The sequence below is a fragment of the Cryptotermes secundus genome, unplaced genomic scaffold (genome assembly GCF_002891405.2).
Source record: "Cryptotermes secundus unplaced genomic scaffold, Csec_1.0 scaffold115, whole genome shotgun sequence".
NCBI classification, from domain to species: Eukaryota; Metazoa; Arthropoda; class Insecta; order Blattodea; family Kalotermitidae; genus Cryptotermes; species Cryptotermes secundus.
Window position 1 is genome coordinate 437,340 of NW_019721516.1, and position 17,584 is coordinate 454,923.

The 17,584-nt window shown below is 41.3% G+C and overlaps 1 protein-coding gene across 1 annotated transcript in view; it reads left to right on the forward strand.

The window, feature by feature from the left end:
* The first annotated feature begins 6,220 nt into the window (after positions 1-6,220).
* LOC111875420 (protein transport protein Sec24C) overlaps positions 6,221-17,584 on the forward strand; it is a 43,481-nt gene continuing 32,117 nt past the window's right edge. The window contains exons 1-4 of the mRNA XM_023871660.2: positions 6,221-6,330; positions 6,575-6,969; positions 12,354-12,517; positions 16,529-16,993. Of these exons, the coding sequence (XP_023727428.1) occupies positions 6,594-6,969; positions 12,354-12,517; positions 16,529-16,993 (1,005 nt within the window). The 5' untranslated portion in view covers positions 6,221-6,330; positions 6,575-6,593. The remainder of the gene's footprint in view (positions 6,331-6,574; positions 6,970-12,353; positions 12,518-16,528; positions 16,994-17,584) is intronic.

A 17,584-nucleotide genomic window follows, 5' to 3' on the forward strand; every position in this document is an offset into this window, starting at 1 on the left:
AATATTACATGCGTTGATTTAGCCTCATTTACTTTAACCCTCCATTTGTGCATCCATTGTTGAAGTTGATTGAGGTGTTCTTAAGGGGGAATTAAAAGTGGATATTTTCTGCATAACTGTATACATACAGTATACATATATATTTATGTTTTTTTCAGAAATCCCTCTAGACGTACGACATTTGTTTTCTAATAGATAAAGAATTAAGGCTTTCATCCAACAAATTTTCACATCCGTAAAGCAAACACATCACGCGGACAGGCAGATATCCACCGACGATCAAAGTAACATAATGAGTTAATGTTATAAAGGATAACTCCATTTTGTATGACTCTTCTGAATGTACCTGTAAGAATATTTCGGTAAGTATTTTGTTGGATATTGTATAAGGAATATCTTATATATTTATTATAAACGACGTTTCGGGAATTGTTTTTCAGGTGACGGTTGCTATTAAGGGGAGAGAATTTTTATCGTGTAGAATTTGAGGCTCTCGCATCTGTGGTTATGAAGAGTTCTATGCTCTGGAATAAAACTCCTTGTAGTCCGTTGAAGTCAACCAGCGTTTCGGAGGAACATGTAATCTCTGTCTTTAGGGTCGAAGAATAAACCAAGCAATAATCAAGGTTCTCTGCTTGATAATGCTTCAGGCTGGTTTCTATGTTGGCTTATTTTTCGACCCTGAAGGTGGAGGTGATATGTTCCACCGATACGTCCGTTGTCTTTCAGAGGACTATACGGCCTTATATCCTAGAAGACAGAACTCTTCACGGTAATGAATCTTTGTGTTTCAAAAGGGGGTGGTCATTTCTTGACTAAATTGTAATTTCTAGAAGCTGGCCGTGCTCCATTGCATTAATTGTCTCAAACCCATCACTTACTATGTATGTAGGGTAAAACGTAAACAGTCCGTATAACAGGCCGTGAAGGTCCGTAGGAGTGTGAGACATCGAGGTTCCCACATCTTCTAGACTTTCGTCTCATAGATGGCGGTAAATTTGCCAGCCTTACGCCCCGGCCTCCCTTACAACCCTCAGGAAAATTCCTGGTACTCATTTCTGTTTGAGGCTGAGTCGACCTCAGGGCCATAGTGCGGCTGGAAGGATTAGGTCAATTGAGAAATCCAATGACTTCATCGGGTTTCGATCCCGCGAACTTCCGGCTTGTAACGTAGTGCCTTAACCGACTACGCTACTGCGTGCCCCCTTATGATGTATTGAATTACTGTAACTACGAATATTTTACCCTTTATCCTGTTTAATTTCCAGCTACAAAAGCAGGATTGGACCCCAGGCTCTAGGTTCAATACCGGATACGATTACAATATCATCCATGTGTGAATGGCTGTGTGATACACAGACTAATTGTCATTTCGGAGAATCTCGATTTGAATCCGGCCGGATGAACAGATATTCTCTCTGATTTGTATCGTTGATCAATTTACAGCCGGCACAGCTCATGGGTTATAAGACATTGCCAACTTATGAGGCAATAAACCGTATTCTAAAATTTAACATTACACTTATACATAACCTCACAAAATGGTTTTGATGGGAATGTTTTTTGTTTTCATGCCGGCAGGTGACGTATTCGCATTGTCACGACTCATTCGGCTGATACTCGTTACGATAATGGAGTGTGCCATATTAGAATTGGTATTAAGGTTGAAGAGAGCACGACTATACAGGTATTCCACAATGTGTCCCTGACACCTCTATCAGGAAGTAATGATTTTTTTCAGTGTCATTATATAAAATGTCCACATAACATGCCTACACTAATATAGGCCTCCGTATCTTCTACTCCTTTCCAAACACTAATCAGTCTCTTCTCTCATTAAATACCAAATAACGTCTGAACGTGTTGTAGCCTTGGTTAGTTTACTATTTTTTTAATTAACGAATATTTTTTTTCAATTCTTTATTGGAAGGAATGGTGGATTGATTTCTGAATGAATTGGAAAGGATTTCGATGGAAGTGGCCGTGATACGTTTTAATGTATGTCTACTATCCTGATATCTGCCTAGAGGTCAGGACAGTCGCTACAGTTCAGAGTTGATCAGTTTATATCCCTTGAATTTTCAATATAAAAAAGCCAAATTTTCTCACTCTTCGTTTTCAGATAATTTAATGAGCCGGGATAGCGCAGTCGGTATAATGACTGGCTACTGGCTGGACGACCAATGGGTCGGAGTTCGAGTCCCGCTGGGGGCAGGAATTTTCACTTCTCTATGTCGTCCACCCAGCCTCCTAACCAATGGATACCGTGGACTCTTTCCACGGGGGTAAAGCGGCCGGGACTTGAAGTTGACCACTCATCTCCACCTAGTACCAAAGTCAAGCAAACGTGGGTATATACATCCCTACGCGTATGTCTTCATGGCGTAATGCTTAATTCGTTAAGCAAAGGGACAACTTTACCTTTTTAATGTAAGTACAACACATAAACGATCACGCTAATAAAATAAAGACATTTGGGTTTCAGTTGAATAAAATTGTATGTTCTCTGCTTGAAGTTTAGTCAATTTAATGAAGTGACTAAGTAATGCAGTTGGGTCACAGCGAAATAAACTGGCACAGGATCAAAACAAAATCATAAGCACTGCTAAGTGAAGGCAGAAAGTACAGATTAGTAAAATAGTATATTTATTTTATTTCTTCACCTTCCAAAAATTAGGCTCAGATCTGTTCCAATTTCATAGTGATTTTTGAACGGTCTGCAAGAGTTGAGAATTTGTCGTCCTACTCACTGTTGAAGTGAACCTGTGAGCAGATTGTCTAGAGAAAATGTGGGAGCTTCAGTGTCTTACAAACTTATGGGCCTCCACGGCTTCTTACAGGACTAGTTTATTTACATACCGTTCAAGTGAATTGATTAGTTCTGTCTGTTGTCTCCTGTTCCTCCATTTACAGAATAAATATTTTATCCCTGCATAAGTTTTTAATTTAATCTGAACTTGGCATTATGTAAAAATTCCTTTCCTCTGCTCTAACTTACTAATACTTAAAGGTAAGGCAAAGTTGTCCCTGTGCTGAACTATTTCAGCACTACGCCATGAAGGTTTATGGGGGAGTGGAGATCCATATTTTCTTGACCTCGGCACTAGTTGGAAGTGGTTGGTCAGATTCATGACCCAGCAGCTTTATTCCCCGGAGTGAGTCCCCAGAACCCTTTGGCAAATAGACTAGGTGGGCCACAGAACCAATCTGGACGGCTTGGAGAATTAAATATTCTTGAGCATACCGGGACTCGAACTCCGAACCCTCTGTCTTTAAGCCCGTAGCCAGTCACTATACCGACTGCGCTATCCTGAATCTTTTGTTTCCATCTAATTGAAGAAAATTCTTAGTATAATATTCTTTTCGTGGATTTTTATTCAATTAAAAATGCAATAATTTATTATTCCATATCATATCTCATGCTGGTCCTGCAGCAAAAAAAATAAATAAATAAATAAATATACATATATATATAAACTATTCCCCCATTTCTGACTCATTCCCTGTCTGTTCCCATAGTTATCCCTCCGAATTACTACACGTGGTATTCCCATACCATTTGTTCCCTCTGTTCCACGGTTCACACATTACTGGATACAGGCCAGTCTCATTCTGTTAAGAAAAAATAGATTTATGCTTTTACGTTATTATCTCCAGCGAATGACAATAAATAAAAAAAAACATTACGTGATGGAAAAGTGTCAACTTTGATTTCATGTATAGTTGACAGTTTTTATTCATTTATTGCAACATAACGTTCGCTCTCTTTCTAGTGTTCCTGTCAACCTACACATATACTTCGCGAATTACATTAATTTTCTCATAGAACTTATTACTATAAAATTTTTTGTGCCTCCCCACTACTGCTTCGAGCTGCAATATGGTAGTTGTATGGTTAAATAAACCGGATGCCCTCATGACGGCGACCCAGATCCTGTGCAACAGAACACGATGATCTGCAAACTAATTCCTTGCCAATTTACGCTATCAGCATCCCTTTGCAACACTCCAATACGGCTACCTTGCAGTAAAGACAATAATCATATATTGATGTAGCGTAGGTATTTTTTTTTCACTCTTAAAAGTTAAATGCAAAATGTAATTGTTTATTTGACGTCATTTGAATTGTAATATATTACTTTTGTTTAAAAATAAGTTACAAAATATGGCAGGTTCTCTAAATTCCTGGGCCGTGAAGCGAATTATGCAATATTGTCACTTGTATGGGTTTTTGCGGGTGACTTATAAGACAGGTTTTGGATTGAATGTTTGGATTTATTGCACCTTATGCATTCACAACTCGGGACTACAGGTAATACAGCGCTATTGCTGATCTACACACATCACACTTCACCGTTACACAGGCACTAGGATTCTCAGCCTTCACTAGTCCTGTCCTGACAACGGATTTGTAACCGTCTCACTGTAGCTTCAAATCACATGTGAAGTCTTCTTTTCACAGTCTGATTCATTTCTTGCTATTTGTTCTCAATCACCTTCGACTGCCATCTCCAGAACTCGACCCAATTCTCGACAACTCTCTCAAACGACCTTCTTTGTCCCTTTATAGTCCCTCAGCTCGAACCACGTAGAAAATACAGCCTCTCTATTATAAAGAAGGCTTGTTTACTGATCCGTTACCCAGCAATTGACGTCCTATTGTTGCACGGGTACGTTTCCTAGGGAATATGTGTGCTGAGTCGTTGCATAGCAATAAGTCTATACGTCACAATATTCTCGGTTTCGCTCAATAGGAGAAGGGTCCGACAATTTCTTTTCAGTCCGCTCTCGTAAAGAAACCTATCTCCCTTATTCTACGCTTAAAACAAGGCTTTAGTCATCTGTAATCAACATTTCGTATTCTGTAAATAGTCTTCCCCTTATCCGTAGTTTACGTTGTGCAAAGAAATATAACAGGAGAAACTTATTGATCATCATTTCAATTATGTTACTAGCCTAACGCCAAAAATTAAATAAAGAGTTTAGATGTAAGATTTGAGGCTTTCACGGCGGTGACTATGAAGAAAGCAGTCTTCTGGGATTTGGCACCGTGTATATGTGGTGTTAACCGACGTTTCGGAGGAACGTATCACCTCCATCTTCAGGGTAGAAGCAGACTGCTTTTACCGGTTCTCACGGTCTCTTTGCTTGCAGATTTCTTATATATTTTTCTTCTACCCTGAAGATGGAGGCGATACGTTCCTCCGAAACGTCGGTTAACACCACATATACACGGTGCCAAATCCCAGAAGACTGCTTTCTTCAAAGAGTTTAGATGCTAGGCAGCGTGTTCTGCATACAAGAAACAAGTTTCAAGCTATATGATGTCCGCAGGATATGTGACATGTACATTTAGGCCTAGGAATAAACGAAATACGTGTGCCCAATATCTGTTGTTGTTCGCTGATTCAGATTTTAATTTAATTTATTTTCTCACCATAAATGATTATAGATAATGGCTTGCTATTATATGGAAAATAAAATATATAATAATATATTGTAACGTGGATGGACACAGCGTTGCTAGGTAAATGACCGCAAAAAGCTCGCGACCGAATACACGCAAGGCAACAATGGGAGTGCGGCGTTTTCTATGGAGTCCGTGCCTCGACCGCAACCGGCCGGTAAACACGTTCCAGCAGTAGCTGTTTTCTGTGTGGTCTGTGAGAGGCCTATGTAAGGGGTTCAATGCACCACTTGTTCAGTATTTGTGTTATAGTTACGTTGAAATGAAGTTACGTCGTTGAGTAATAAAGTGGAGTCGCAAGAATACGCCTCGAGGTCTTATTTCATGACACATATTCACACCTGTACACGTGACGATATATATCACAACTCGAAGGTTAGGAATTAAGTCGCCGAATTTAATACACTGAATTCTATGCTGTAAAACTAATCAGTAGGTTAGTTATACAGTAAGTAGACAACAAATTAAAGAAGTAAAATTATTAAATTCAAAATTAAATGACATTTTTCAGAATATCGTAGATTTCCAGCTCCTTGCTAATTGGTCTGGGTTGCCAACGTGTGAATCAAAATGTACCCGCACATACTTGTCTCCGAATGGTAGTCAGTTAGCTTCTTTAATAGTGTACACAAAATTGGGAAGTCAATTTTTTCACGTCACAAATATAGAATTCGTCTGTAGTCAGTTACGTGTCTTGCTGATTAATGAAATGTAAAACGTAATATCTTTCGCGTAAGGTTGACGTGGCCAGTTGTACGCATGCGTGGTACGACCTTACGTGGCAAACCCAGCTGGAGTGAAGTACAGTCAAAGCTGTAAACAGCTATGATTGTTTAAACTTTTTAACTGTCATCTATTTTGCCGTAAGTGTTATTTATGATTTTTAAAAATCATATCAGACTTTTGGATGGAAGATTTATTTCATTATACATCATTTGATGTTTAGTATTAGAACATTAGATAACTGTGCACTGTCTACATCTCAAAAAAGAGGTTAATTCGGGTAATTACGCATAGATTAAGGTTGAAGAAATGTTTTCGTTCATGTGCAGAACTTTCTTGATTGTTTATAATGCGGCATTTAATAGTAGACTGCTATGGTTTCAGATTTGTTTGTGGATTGATCATGAATCCACAATATTTACCCCAGCAACCACAACAGCAATATGGAGCTTCTGCAGGTCAACGGTTTGGTCCTCCACCAAATGCATTTCCTCCCATGCCGCATGGAGGGGCTAGACCATCGCCATCTGGTACACCAGGAGGATTTCAGCTATCATCTGGACCACCAGCACCTATGGGCATGCACCCAGTTGGTCTGCCAGGACCTCAGAGAATGGGACCATCTGTGCAAGGCCCTCAGCCATTTAACAGTGACTTACCTCCACCAAGTGGACCTGTATCTCTAGGTCCAGGAATGAGTGGAGCCCCAACATCAGGTTCCCATCACCCTGGCTTTAGTGGCTTGAACATGATGAATGGTCCAGCAGGCCCTCCCAGTGGTATGTTAAGTTAATTTGTTTTTTCGGTTTTTATTAGTTTGTGTTGTGGATTGTTTAACAATATCTGGCTCTTGTATTACCTAACACAGTGAATATTTTGGAATTTTTGCAGTTTTGTAGATGCCATTGCATCAACATAAATGTTTGAGAAGGTAAAGGTGAAGCTGTGCCTGGAATAGGCCGAGGAGGCCCATAGGGTTGTGAGACATCGAGGCTCCCACATTTTCTAGACAGTCGACTCACAGATGAGGTTGTCAGTCTTACATGCCAGCTGCCCCTTACCTCCAGGAAGATTCCTGGTACTCATTTCTGTTAGAGGCCAAGACCCCAGGGCCATAGTGCAGGTGGAAGGATTAAAAATCCAATGACCTCACCAGGAATAAAACCGGCAACATTCTGACTTGTAGCATAGTGCCTCAACCAGCTATGCTATCAATTGCCTCCACATGTTTGAGAAGGGAGTTTATTTGGTGCTGATATGATATAAGTACTTCCTTTGGTTTGCATCATCTTGAGAATCTTGTTAATTGCCATCATGAATGAATGCATAAAGAGTGAGCTTTCTCGGCCCTTGCACCACGACCCACAGTGGTCTATTGTGCTTCCCCTTTTGATTATCCCCTCAACAATCCTGCACTTCGAATGAAGCACAGGATTTTGTACGTGGGGGGGGGTCGAAATAGTCACATGGTTCCATAAAGTATTGATCCAAGTGACAATCTTAAATAAGCTATGGCCTCACATTCACACAGGATATGTGTGGCTGTTTCATTATCTTCTTGACACCTCTCACAAGTTGGACTGTTACTTAGTCCCAATTTTAAGAGGTGTCCTGTAAGGTGACAGTGTCCTGTAAGTAGTCCTACCACCCATCGTAGCTGGTTCCTGTTTAACTTCAACAGTTCCTTCGCTCTTTTAGTAGAGGGTCCTCATATGAGTCCCTTTGCTTGCCTGAGTCCAGTCAAGGATCCCCAGTATTTCTTGTGCTTCATATTTGTCCAGTCCCTGATTGCCTTTCTAGCAACTCCTGTAGAAATGCCACAGGCTGGTTCAGGTCCTATGAACGGATGTTCCGCTCTAGTCTTAGCCAAATGATGTGTTGTTTCATTTCCAGTGATACCCTCATGCCCCAGCACCTGCAAGTCCTATTTCTCGAATTGGGATCTGTGTGAAGTATTTCATACTGTTATGTGTTAGTGATATGATGCAGGGTTTGAATTGATAATTGGACTTACTGAACACTTTAAGTCATAGCTATAGATTCCTATAACAGTCTGACTACTCTATACACTCTGCAGATCACTGCTGCAAACACTAAGTCTTCCATGTCATCCCTAGTCTTTGCTTGGTAATGGTGTCTAACAATGCAACTCAAGACTCTCTCACTAACCTCTGACCCATGACTGTTGACTTCCAACTCAGGACTGGCTAACTGGCTGTCTCTCTGTTGAATTGCTGCTGGCCCTCACCAGCACAGTGTTCAGTTTCCCCGATGGCCCTTGCTATATAGCCTTGGCACAGACCACGTAGAAAACACTGTGTCCAACAGTTCTTCCAGTGTTGAATGTGTATCTGTTGCCACTGGAATGTTTTTACTGATCCTTGCTTATCAGTGACCATCTCTTGTTGCTCCACTGTATGGGCTTTTAACCATCATATCATGGTATGTTTTTATTATCTCAGAGGCAGATTTAATTATTTTAGGAAATATTTTGCCCATAAAAAGGGCTTTTGTAATTGTAGAAGCTCTAATATTTTTTTGCAGAGGGGAGTTCAGTAAGTTATTTTTAGTTTTAAAATAATGGTTTGCTGGGTGTTGATTCACATGTGCATGTAACAGTGATACTTTGAGAAATAATTGGAGTGAGGTAATCATTCACATGACTGCATCTTGTGGCTAAGTATTTCTGAAGTAGTCACAGCTTTTTGACAAGGCACATGAATAAGGGCAACACATACAACTTTGTAGAGTTATTGTCATTTTCATAGACTGTTAGATCAGAATCAGAACAGGTCTGTGTTAGTTAGTTAGTTAGTTATTTAGAGAGGATGGGTTTCCCCATGCACCGCGACCAGTTTGATCTATCGTGCTTCCCTCTATGATATTCTACCAGTCTCTATACCCTACCGATAAATGGTGCTTACCATCAGTCCCGCCGAGCAAGCGAGTTCGGCCACTTGCTTAGCAGTGTCTATAATGCTTCCCCCATCTATCAGAGGCCTTAGAGGCTATTGTTGGGCGGGAAACGTCCTGGAATTTGGCTCAGTGATCCCCTTTGGGGATATGAGGTTCTTTTACGTGCCGTAAAGTTATGACACAGGACACACAGCTTGAAGTCCCTCCCGGAGGACTTGTTCCCTAAATTTTTCCACCCTTAAAAATTCGACGACCTCCGCCAGGTATTTGAACCTGCGTACCACGAGTCATGAGGTGGGAACGTTACCTCTAGACTACGGAGGCCGCTACAGGTCTTAGTATTTAAATAATTCCATTACATGAATGTTGATAATTACACATATATGAAGGATCTGAGGTTCTCACAGTGGTGGTTAGGAAGAGCTCTATCTTCTGGGATGTAGCGCCATGTAGGATCTGAGGTTCTCACAGCAGTAGTTATGAAGGGTTCTATCTTCTGGGATATAGCGCCGTGTAGGGTCTGAGGTTCTCACAGCTGTGGTTATGAATAGTTCTATCTTCTGGAATATAGCACCATGTAGGATTTGTCACAGCAGTAGTTATGAAGAGTTCTATCTTCTGGGATATGGCGCCGTGTAGGGTCTGAGGTTCTCACAGCTGTGGTTATGAAGAGTTCTATCTTCTGGGATATAGTGCCATGTAGGATCTGAGGTTCTCACTGCTGTGGTTAGGAAGAGTTCTGTCTTCTGGGATATAGTGCCGTGTAGGATCTGAGGTTCTCACAGCTGTGGTTAGGAAGAGTTCTATTTTGGGGATATATTGCCGTATAGTCCATTGGAAGTCAAACGACGTTTTAGAGGAACATGTTGCTTCCATCTTCAGGGTCAAAGAATAAGCCCAACAAGAAACCAGCTCAGCTTACCAACTGCTATGTGCTGGTTTCTTGCTTGAATTCATCTTTGACCCAGAAGATGGAGGTGTTATATTCCTCTGAAACATCAGTTGACTTTCAGTGGACTGTATAGCATTATATCCCAGGATAGGACTCTTCTTATGTATATGTCATAAATAATGAAATTAATTTATTGCATAAAATAAAGCAGTTTCCGTGACGTATATTTGTGTTGAGGCTGTGGAAAGAAGCCCTATGGATGGTAAGGGTGACACTGCTCAAGGCTTTCCACTCCCTGCTGGCTGTTATATTCCCTTCCAGACCACTGTGACCTATGCCAGCACGGAGTGTTTGTTGTGTGGTTATCACTACAAACTTTTGTGTGAACAGAATGGCTAGACAACTGGAAGCGTTTGACCCATGAGGCTTATTACAATGGCCTCAGAGTAGTTATAAGCAAAGAAGGTGATCATCATAACCTTGAGCATAACAGTACCCTTTTAATAAAAATTATGGTGGAATGTGCCTGTTTGTTTGGTGGTTAGAATACCTCCACCATAGCTTTGCGAGTCATAGAAGGTGATGAAAAGGGAACCTGGAGCTTGGGGTGGGACTCAAGGCTGATGGCCTTGCTCTGTAAAAGAATTACTGTTGTGAAATCCAAAGAAGTGAAAACTGGAACAAATCTGGCAGAATTCTCTAAGGTAGGCTATGGCTCAAAAGGGGCTATTTTGCCATTGCTGATGAGTAGGAGGAGGCTGATTAGTATTGGACTGAAAAAATATTTATTTTAATTTTTAAGACAGTCTGTTTTCAATTGCTATCAGGAGACTAGAGTCCCTGTAAATTAAAATTACTTAATAAATATTTACTTAACATCAATTAAATGGACTGTTAGCATGACTAAGAATATATTTTTAGGGTGACTGCAGATATGACATTTGAGACTTTTATGATATTATATTCATTATGTTGTCGTCTGGAAATTAACTCTTTAAAACCGTCATTATCATGCATGTAACACTGGTAGAGAGACAGGAATTTAAATACCCAGCATAAAGTAGTCTGGATGGATTAAGATCCTGTAATATCTGTGACTGTGCTGGGTTTTATTAAAATGTCTGTATTTTAATGGCTTCTTAAGATTTTGCATTGAAACAAAAACCAGTGAAATCTTTCATAGATACTGTAGTCAGTGCAGTAGTGTAGTCAGTTGAGGCACAATGCTACAAGCTGGAAGGTCGTGGGATCAAATCCAGATGAGGTCATTGGGTTTTTTTCAGTTACCTAATCCTTCCAAGCCACACTATGGTCCTGGGGTTGACTCAGCCTCTAGCAGAAATGAATACCAGGAATATTCTTGGAATGTTCTTGGGGGTAAAGGGTGGCCGGCACGTAGGGCTGACAACCTTGCTGCCATCTATGAGCTGATGGTCTAAAATATGTGGGAACCTCAACATCTCACAACCCTATGGGCCTCCACGGCCTATTACAAGGATACCTTTACTTTACTTTTAGTAGTCTGACAAAAAGCTATTCTATTATGAAAGCTTTAGTAGAAATGTATTAGCTGTCTCAGAAGAAATCCACCTTACCTCTCATCTTGTTGCACTGGCATCACTGTTATTTCCTTTCCTAAACCAATGACCCAATTCATGCAGCTGATAATTCATTAGCCCTGCCTTTTACTGAGAACATATGCCTTTTTATATCACGCATCCAAACACTGTTTGCATCATGCACCCAAACAGTATAACTTTCATAGCTGCTTAATCAGAGTTACTGGGTTATTTCAGTTGTTAAGTTCACCAGTGCACACAGACAGAAATGAGGCAAGATGCACTTCCATGCTCCACACATGTTGTTTGCACCTATTTGCTGCCAAGCATGGTGAAAATTTTCTGTTGCCTGTGTGATGTTATAATTTTTCCAGAACTTTGTAAAGGAAATTACATTGTCGTCTGTAGTTTTAGCAGTTGCCTATTCAATTTTTTTATGTAGTAGGCCTTAAATGTTGCAATGATACCTTGATCCATGGGATGCAACAAAGATATTGTTTAGATGTTTGTAAACCACAAAAAACTGAAGCAACTTTATCTTATTCTTTTGCCAATTTTGTTACGGGCACTTCTTGAAATGATGAAAACAAATCACAAAAAGCTACGTGTATTACGGGAGGCAGCAGCACATGCACAAGTGAAGATAAACAATTGCTGAATGAAGTGGCAGCATCTGAAACCCTAATGGTAACCTCAACTGTGCATGCACTAGCCTCACATTAATCCTGATCTACCTGTGTCCCTTTAGACTTTCCTGCGTTTCAGCAGTCAAATACTGTAATTGACTGTTCTGTAGGACCCCCTGGAGGACCAGGTTCTCAACCTCCACCTCATACTATGCCGCAGCAGGCACCAGTGATGGTGCCACCACCCACATCAACTCCAAATCAGTTAGCAACTCAGTTATCGGGGATGAACTTAAGTGGTCAGGCACCACCACCACCATCTATTCAGAATTCCGTAAGTAAGGCTTATTTTCCTACAGAATTACCTGTGTGTCTGTTGTGTTTGTATACATTGTCTGTGTCTGGGTTTCCTTTATTCATTGATTTCTAAGTGTATAGTTAATTCATGGGTGCTGCTTTGCACCTCCCCCTTTATTAATTTGTTTTGTCTGTTCTAATGAAGTTATTTATAATGTATTCATAACATTTTCCTGCTAATGACAAGCATTCTGTAACCATACAGCAGTAAGTATCCAGATAAACTGTGACAGCAAAGCTATGATGTGTTCTTGTGAGGTAATTGAGAACAGAGATTTTGTTAAATGGAGTGTGGGAACTGCCCACATTCAAGCAAGTGTGACAACGCAAGCGTCATTGCTTAGCAACAACGAGTAAGCAACGGTTGCTAGGCAAAAGCGAGTAAACAGCGGTTGCTAGGGAACTTGTAAACACGGTGTCTGGTGTGCTGCCGAAGGCTCCCAACCTCTGGAAGAACGAGTGACTCACCTTCAGGAATGTCAACCTCCCAAAACCGCCAGTCAGCTCCGCCGTTTCCTTGGCATGCTGAACTACTACAGGCGATTTCTGCCCCATGCGGCAGAACACTAACACGAGTTAGTGTTTAACAATTTTGAATGCTTTCTTATGGTTGAATGAATGAATGTATAAGAGGTGGGCCTTTTTGGCCCTTGCACCGTGACCACAGTGATCTATTGTGCCTCCCCTTCTGATTATCCCCTCAACAGTCCTGCACTTCGAATGAAGCGTAGGATTTTGTACATGGTGATGTCAAAATAGTCACTTGGTTCCATAAAATATTGACCCAAGTGGCGCAATTTTAAATAAGCTAAGGCCTAACATTCGCACAAGATATGTGTGGCTGTTTCGTTTTCTTCTTGACACCTCTCACAAGTTGGACTGTTACTTAGTCTCAATTTTAAGAGGTGTCCTTTAAGGTGACAGTGTCCTGTAAGTAGTCCTACCACCCATCATAGCTGGTTCCTGTTTAACTTCAACAGTTCCTTCGCTCTTTTAGTAGAGGGTCCTCGTATGAGTCCCTTTGCTTGCCTGAGTCCAGTTAAGGATCCCCAGTATTTCTTGTGATTCATATTTTTCAGGTCCTATGAACGGATGTTCAGCTGCAGTCTTGGCCAATTAGTCTGCTGTTTCGTTTCCAGCAATACCCTCATGCTCTGGCACCCATATCAGTTGTACCCTGTTATGTTTGGCCAGCTCCATGAGAGTTTAGTGACAATCCCAGACCAATTTTGAGTTGATCTGGTGTTTGTTAAGCACTTTAAGTGCAGCTTGGCTGTCAGATAGAATGTAGATGTTCCTATTTCTGTAGTTCCTATCTAGATTCTCCACATTACATGTCTTAATGGCATATACTTCTACCTTGAATACTGTCATGTACTGCCCAAGGCTGAAACTAAGTTTTTGCCTCATGCCATAGCAGAACACATCAGCTCCAGTGCCCTATTTATCTTCAAACCATCTGTATACCAGATCAGTCCCACTTTTCTATTGGGCCGAAACCCATCTTCGTATTCACTCCTGTCAGGAAATTTGACTGTGAAGGGTTTTTCATATACATGTCTCAGTATCATTTTGTCAGACCCCATTTGTAATATGGGTTCTTTTTTCATGTCCTGAGTTATGTATGCATGGCTGAAACCATTGGATCTAGGTTTCCATTGATCACTGCACTGGAGATGGTAGATTCCTGCCCTGGCCTCTGCCCCCAACTGTGTATGCAGTGGGGGGAGTCCATGGAGTATCTCCAGTGCAGCTGTTGGAGATGTTTGAATTGCTCCTGTGATACCCAAGCAAGCCAACCTTTGCAGTTTGCCAAGTTCTGCCTTACTTGTCTTGAGTTCAACTCTGGGCCACCATACTGTGGCGCCGTATGTAATTTTGGGTCTTACAACTGCAGTGTATATCCAATGCACAACGTGCGACTGCAGTCCCGATGTTTTACCAAACATGCTTCTGCATGTCCAAAGAGCCTTATAGGCTTTATTGATGACCTTATCCAGCTGCTTTTTCCATGTCAGTTCCTTGTCTAATACTAGACCAAGGTACTTGACGTTGCTGAGAGCTGGATCTTCTTATGGAAGAGGGTCAGTTGGATTTAGGAACTGTGTAATGGCAGTGACCATGAAGAGGTATGTCTTGCATGATATAATGTTGTGTAGTGCAATGAAAGTCAACTGGCATTTCAGAGAAACATATTGCCTCAAATTTTAAGGTCAAAGAATAAGACTGATGTCTGCTTCTGCTGGTATCTTGCTTGGCTTACTCATCAACCCTGAAGATGCAGGTGGTAAGTTCCTGTAAAACACCGGTTGACATTCACTGCACTGCACTGCATTATATTCTAGAAAACAGAGCTCTTGTAAACGAAACAGAATTTTAACTAAGCCCTCAGAGAGAATGTAGTTGAATCAGCATGCGATGTCTACTATACATTCACTGTGTAATGATTTGTGTTTTGTTGTAGGAATTTCAGGTTTTTAGTTTTCATAAATAATTTCATTGATTTTTTGGATTTTTGTGCTGCTTCATGTTGTGCTCACTTTTCAACCAGCATAGTTCATGTGCTTGTAGCACATTTGTTTTCAGGAATGTCTTTCACGTTTTTGTCATTTCCAAAACACCTGCTGTAATATGAGTAAAATGTATTGCCAATATAAAGTCTTAATATTGTAGCACGCAGACCCGTTGCTGGGCAATGACCACAAGATAAGCAAATATACAAGAGCAGTTACTGAGTAACTCCTTTTGGAAACAAACATGTTCCCATGGAAATAATTGAACTACAACAGTGAGGAGGTGTGTTTTTTATGTGGTCCATACCAAGATGTTTAAGCGGGACGAGTTGGAAGCTGCAGTTTAGTGGCGGGTAAAGTCCAGCTGGGTCCATTCAGCACGGCAGCCACAGATTGGCCTATTGTACCTGCCCTGGGTGACTATGATGATGGAGTATTTGCTGGAATGAAGATTGGCAGGGGAAACTGAAGTACTTGGAGAAAACCTGCCCCAGCACCACTTTCTCCACCACAGATTCCACTTGACCAGACCCGGGATCGAACCCGGGATGCCACATTGGAAAGCCAGCGACTAACCACTTGATCTTTGGTGCAGCCATAGGAAGCTGCAGTTAGTCAGTCAGTAAAGAGAAGGTTAGGAGGTTGGTGTGAGATGGCCGCCAGCCTGGGAGTTAGACAGTTGGACCAATGAATCAGTTGTGTGATGTTCGCCAGCTGGTAAGGATATTAGCAGAGGACATTGTTAAGATCCATTACCTGGAAATGATGAGTGAAGGCAGAAGACATTGTGTGTGCTACAATTAGAGTGTGTAAACCAGTGAGGCTGTTTTAGTTACTTGTAGTTGCGAATTGTGGGTATAAGTGTTCGGTAAATCCAGTTACAAATCCAAACACCTTTTATAGTCACTAAGACACATCACAATATTAAGTTCAGAGTGCCTGTTATTGCATTTCATTGACTGCCTTACTCAGCTAAATTCATACATTGCCCACAAATTTTTTGTGGTGGGAACAGTGCATTCACTTTTCTCTGTAAAGGGAACTTGCTTCACACATTCGTGAGATTTCAGGTCATATTCATCAGTCAGTAAGTGACTTGTGTGGACTGGGTGATGAAGGTTTCAGTTCTTTGTAGGACAGGAATTTTTAACTTTCCAGCATGCCCACACTGGCACTGAGGCCCACCCATCCTCGTATACAGTGGCTGCTGAGGGCTCTTTTGCCAGGTTAAAGCTGTCAAAGTGTGAAGCTAAGCACTCGCCTCCAACTAGTGCTGATATTAAAAATGCATGGAGCTTTACGTCCTCGTTCCTATATGTCTTCGTGGTGTAGAACATAAGGATGAGGACAGATTTACTGTTACCATAAATTAGATATTTATTCACTGTCCTTGAAGAAAATGATGCATTTGTTTTGTTACTTCATGTGGTGATAACTTCAGATACAGAATTTCATATATTTTTTTTTTTTTCCAGAATTACCCTGTTGGACCTCCAACAAAACCTGGCCTTGCTAGTGTGCCTCCAGGTGCTCCAGGAGCAAACTATTATCATTCTCCAGGCAGCTTTCCACCAGCTATCAATGGAGGTCCTCCACCTCCTACATCATCTCCAGGTCAACCTCTGCAACCCCCTGGACAGCAGCAGCATGGGGCACCCTCTCGGTATATGAATGGGTCTATGGGTCCTCCACCTGCATCAGGAAGAGGGCCTATGGTAGGGCCTCCACAGCCCCACATGCCCACTCAGCATGGAATCATACCCCCTCAACCAGGAAACATGTCTGCAGCACATGCACATATGCCTCCACCTACAGGTATGCCACCTTCAGTAGGAGGTATGCCTCAGTCGGGAGCTATGCCACCACAGCATGGAGGATCGTCTTTCCAGCCTTTCATGCAACCTGGTCCACCAACAGGGAAGTTGTACCATCCATCTCCGGTGAGTGAATATCTTACTTGCCATAGAAATTTTATGTCATTTGTTCCTGTTCTTTGCTTGGCACATGGAATATAAGGTAGAAGTTTTAACTAGCCACAAATGAATGTACAAGACTAATGAAATTTCAGCTACTTTTATTCTAAGATATGCCTTGAGGCAACGTACAGCATCATCATCATCAGTAATCTGTCAGACGACAGGTCCACAGTCTCTTCCAAAATAATTCCTCCATTTAATGCGATCTAGAGCTTTCTCCTTCAAATGACAGTATCCTCTTCTGTCCCCAAGGTCATCCAGCATCTTCTTACGTCTTCTTCCTCGTCTTCTTGTCACTTCTATCCGCCCCTCTATCTTTCCTTCAATAAGTTCTTTTAGAAAGCAGTTTCTGCGTAAAACATGACCAATCCAATTAGCCTTCCGTTTTCTTATTTCGTGTAGGATATTCCTCTGCTCACTGACTCTAATTAACACTTCTTCATTTCTCACATAATCGATCCAACTGATCTTCTCCATCCTTCTCCAACACCACATTTCGAAACTTTCCAGATGTTTCTGATCTACTGCCCTAAGTGTCCATGTTTCAGCCCCATA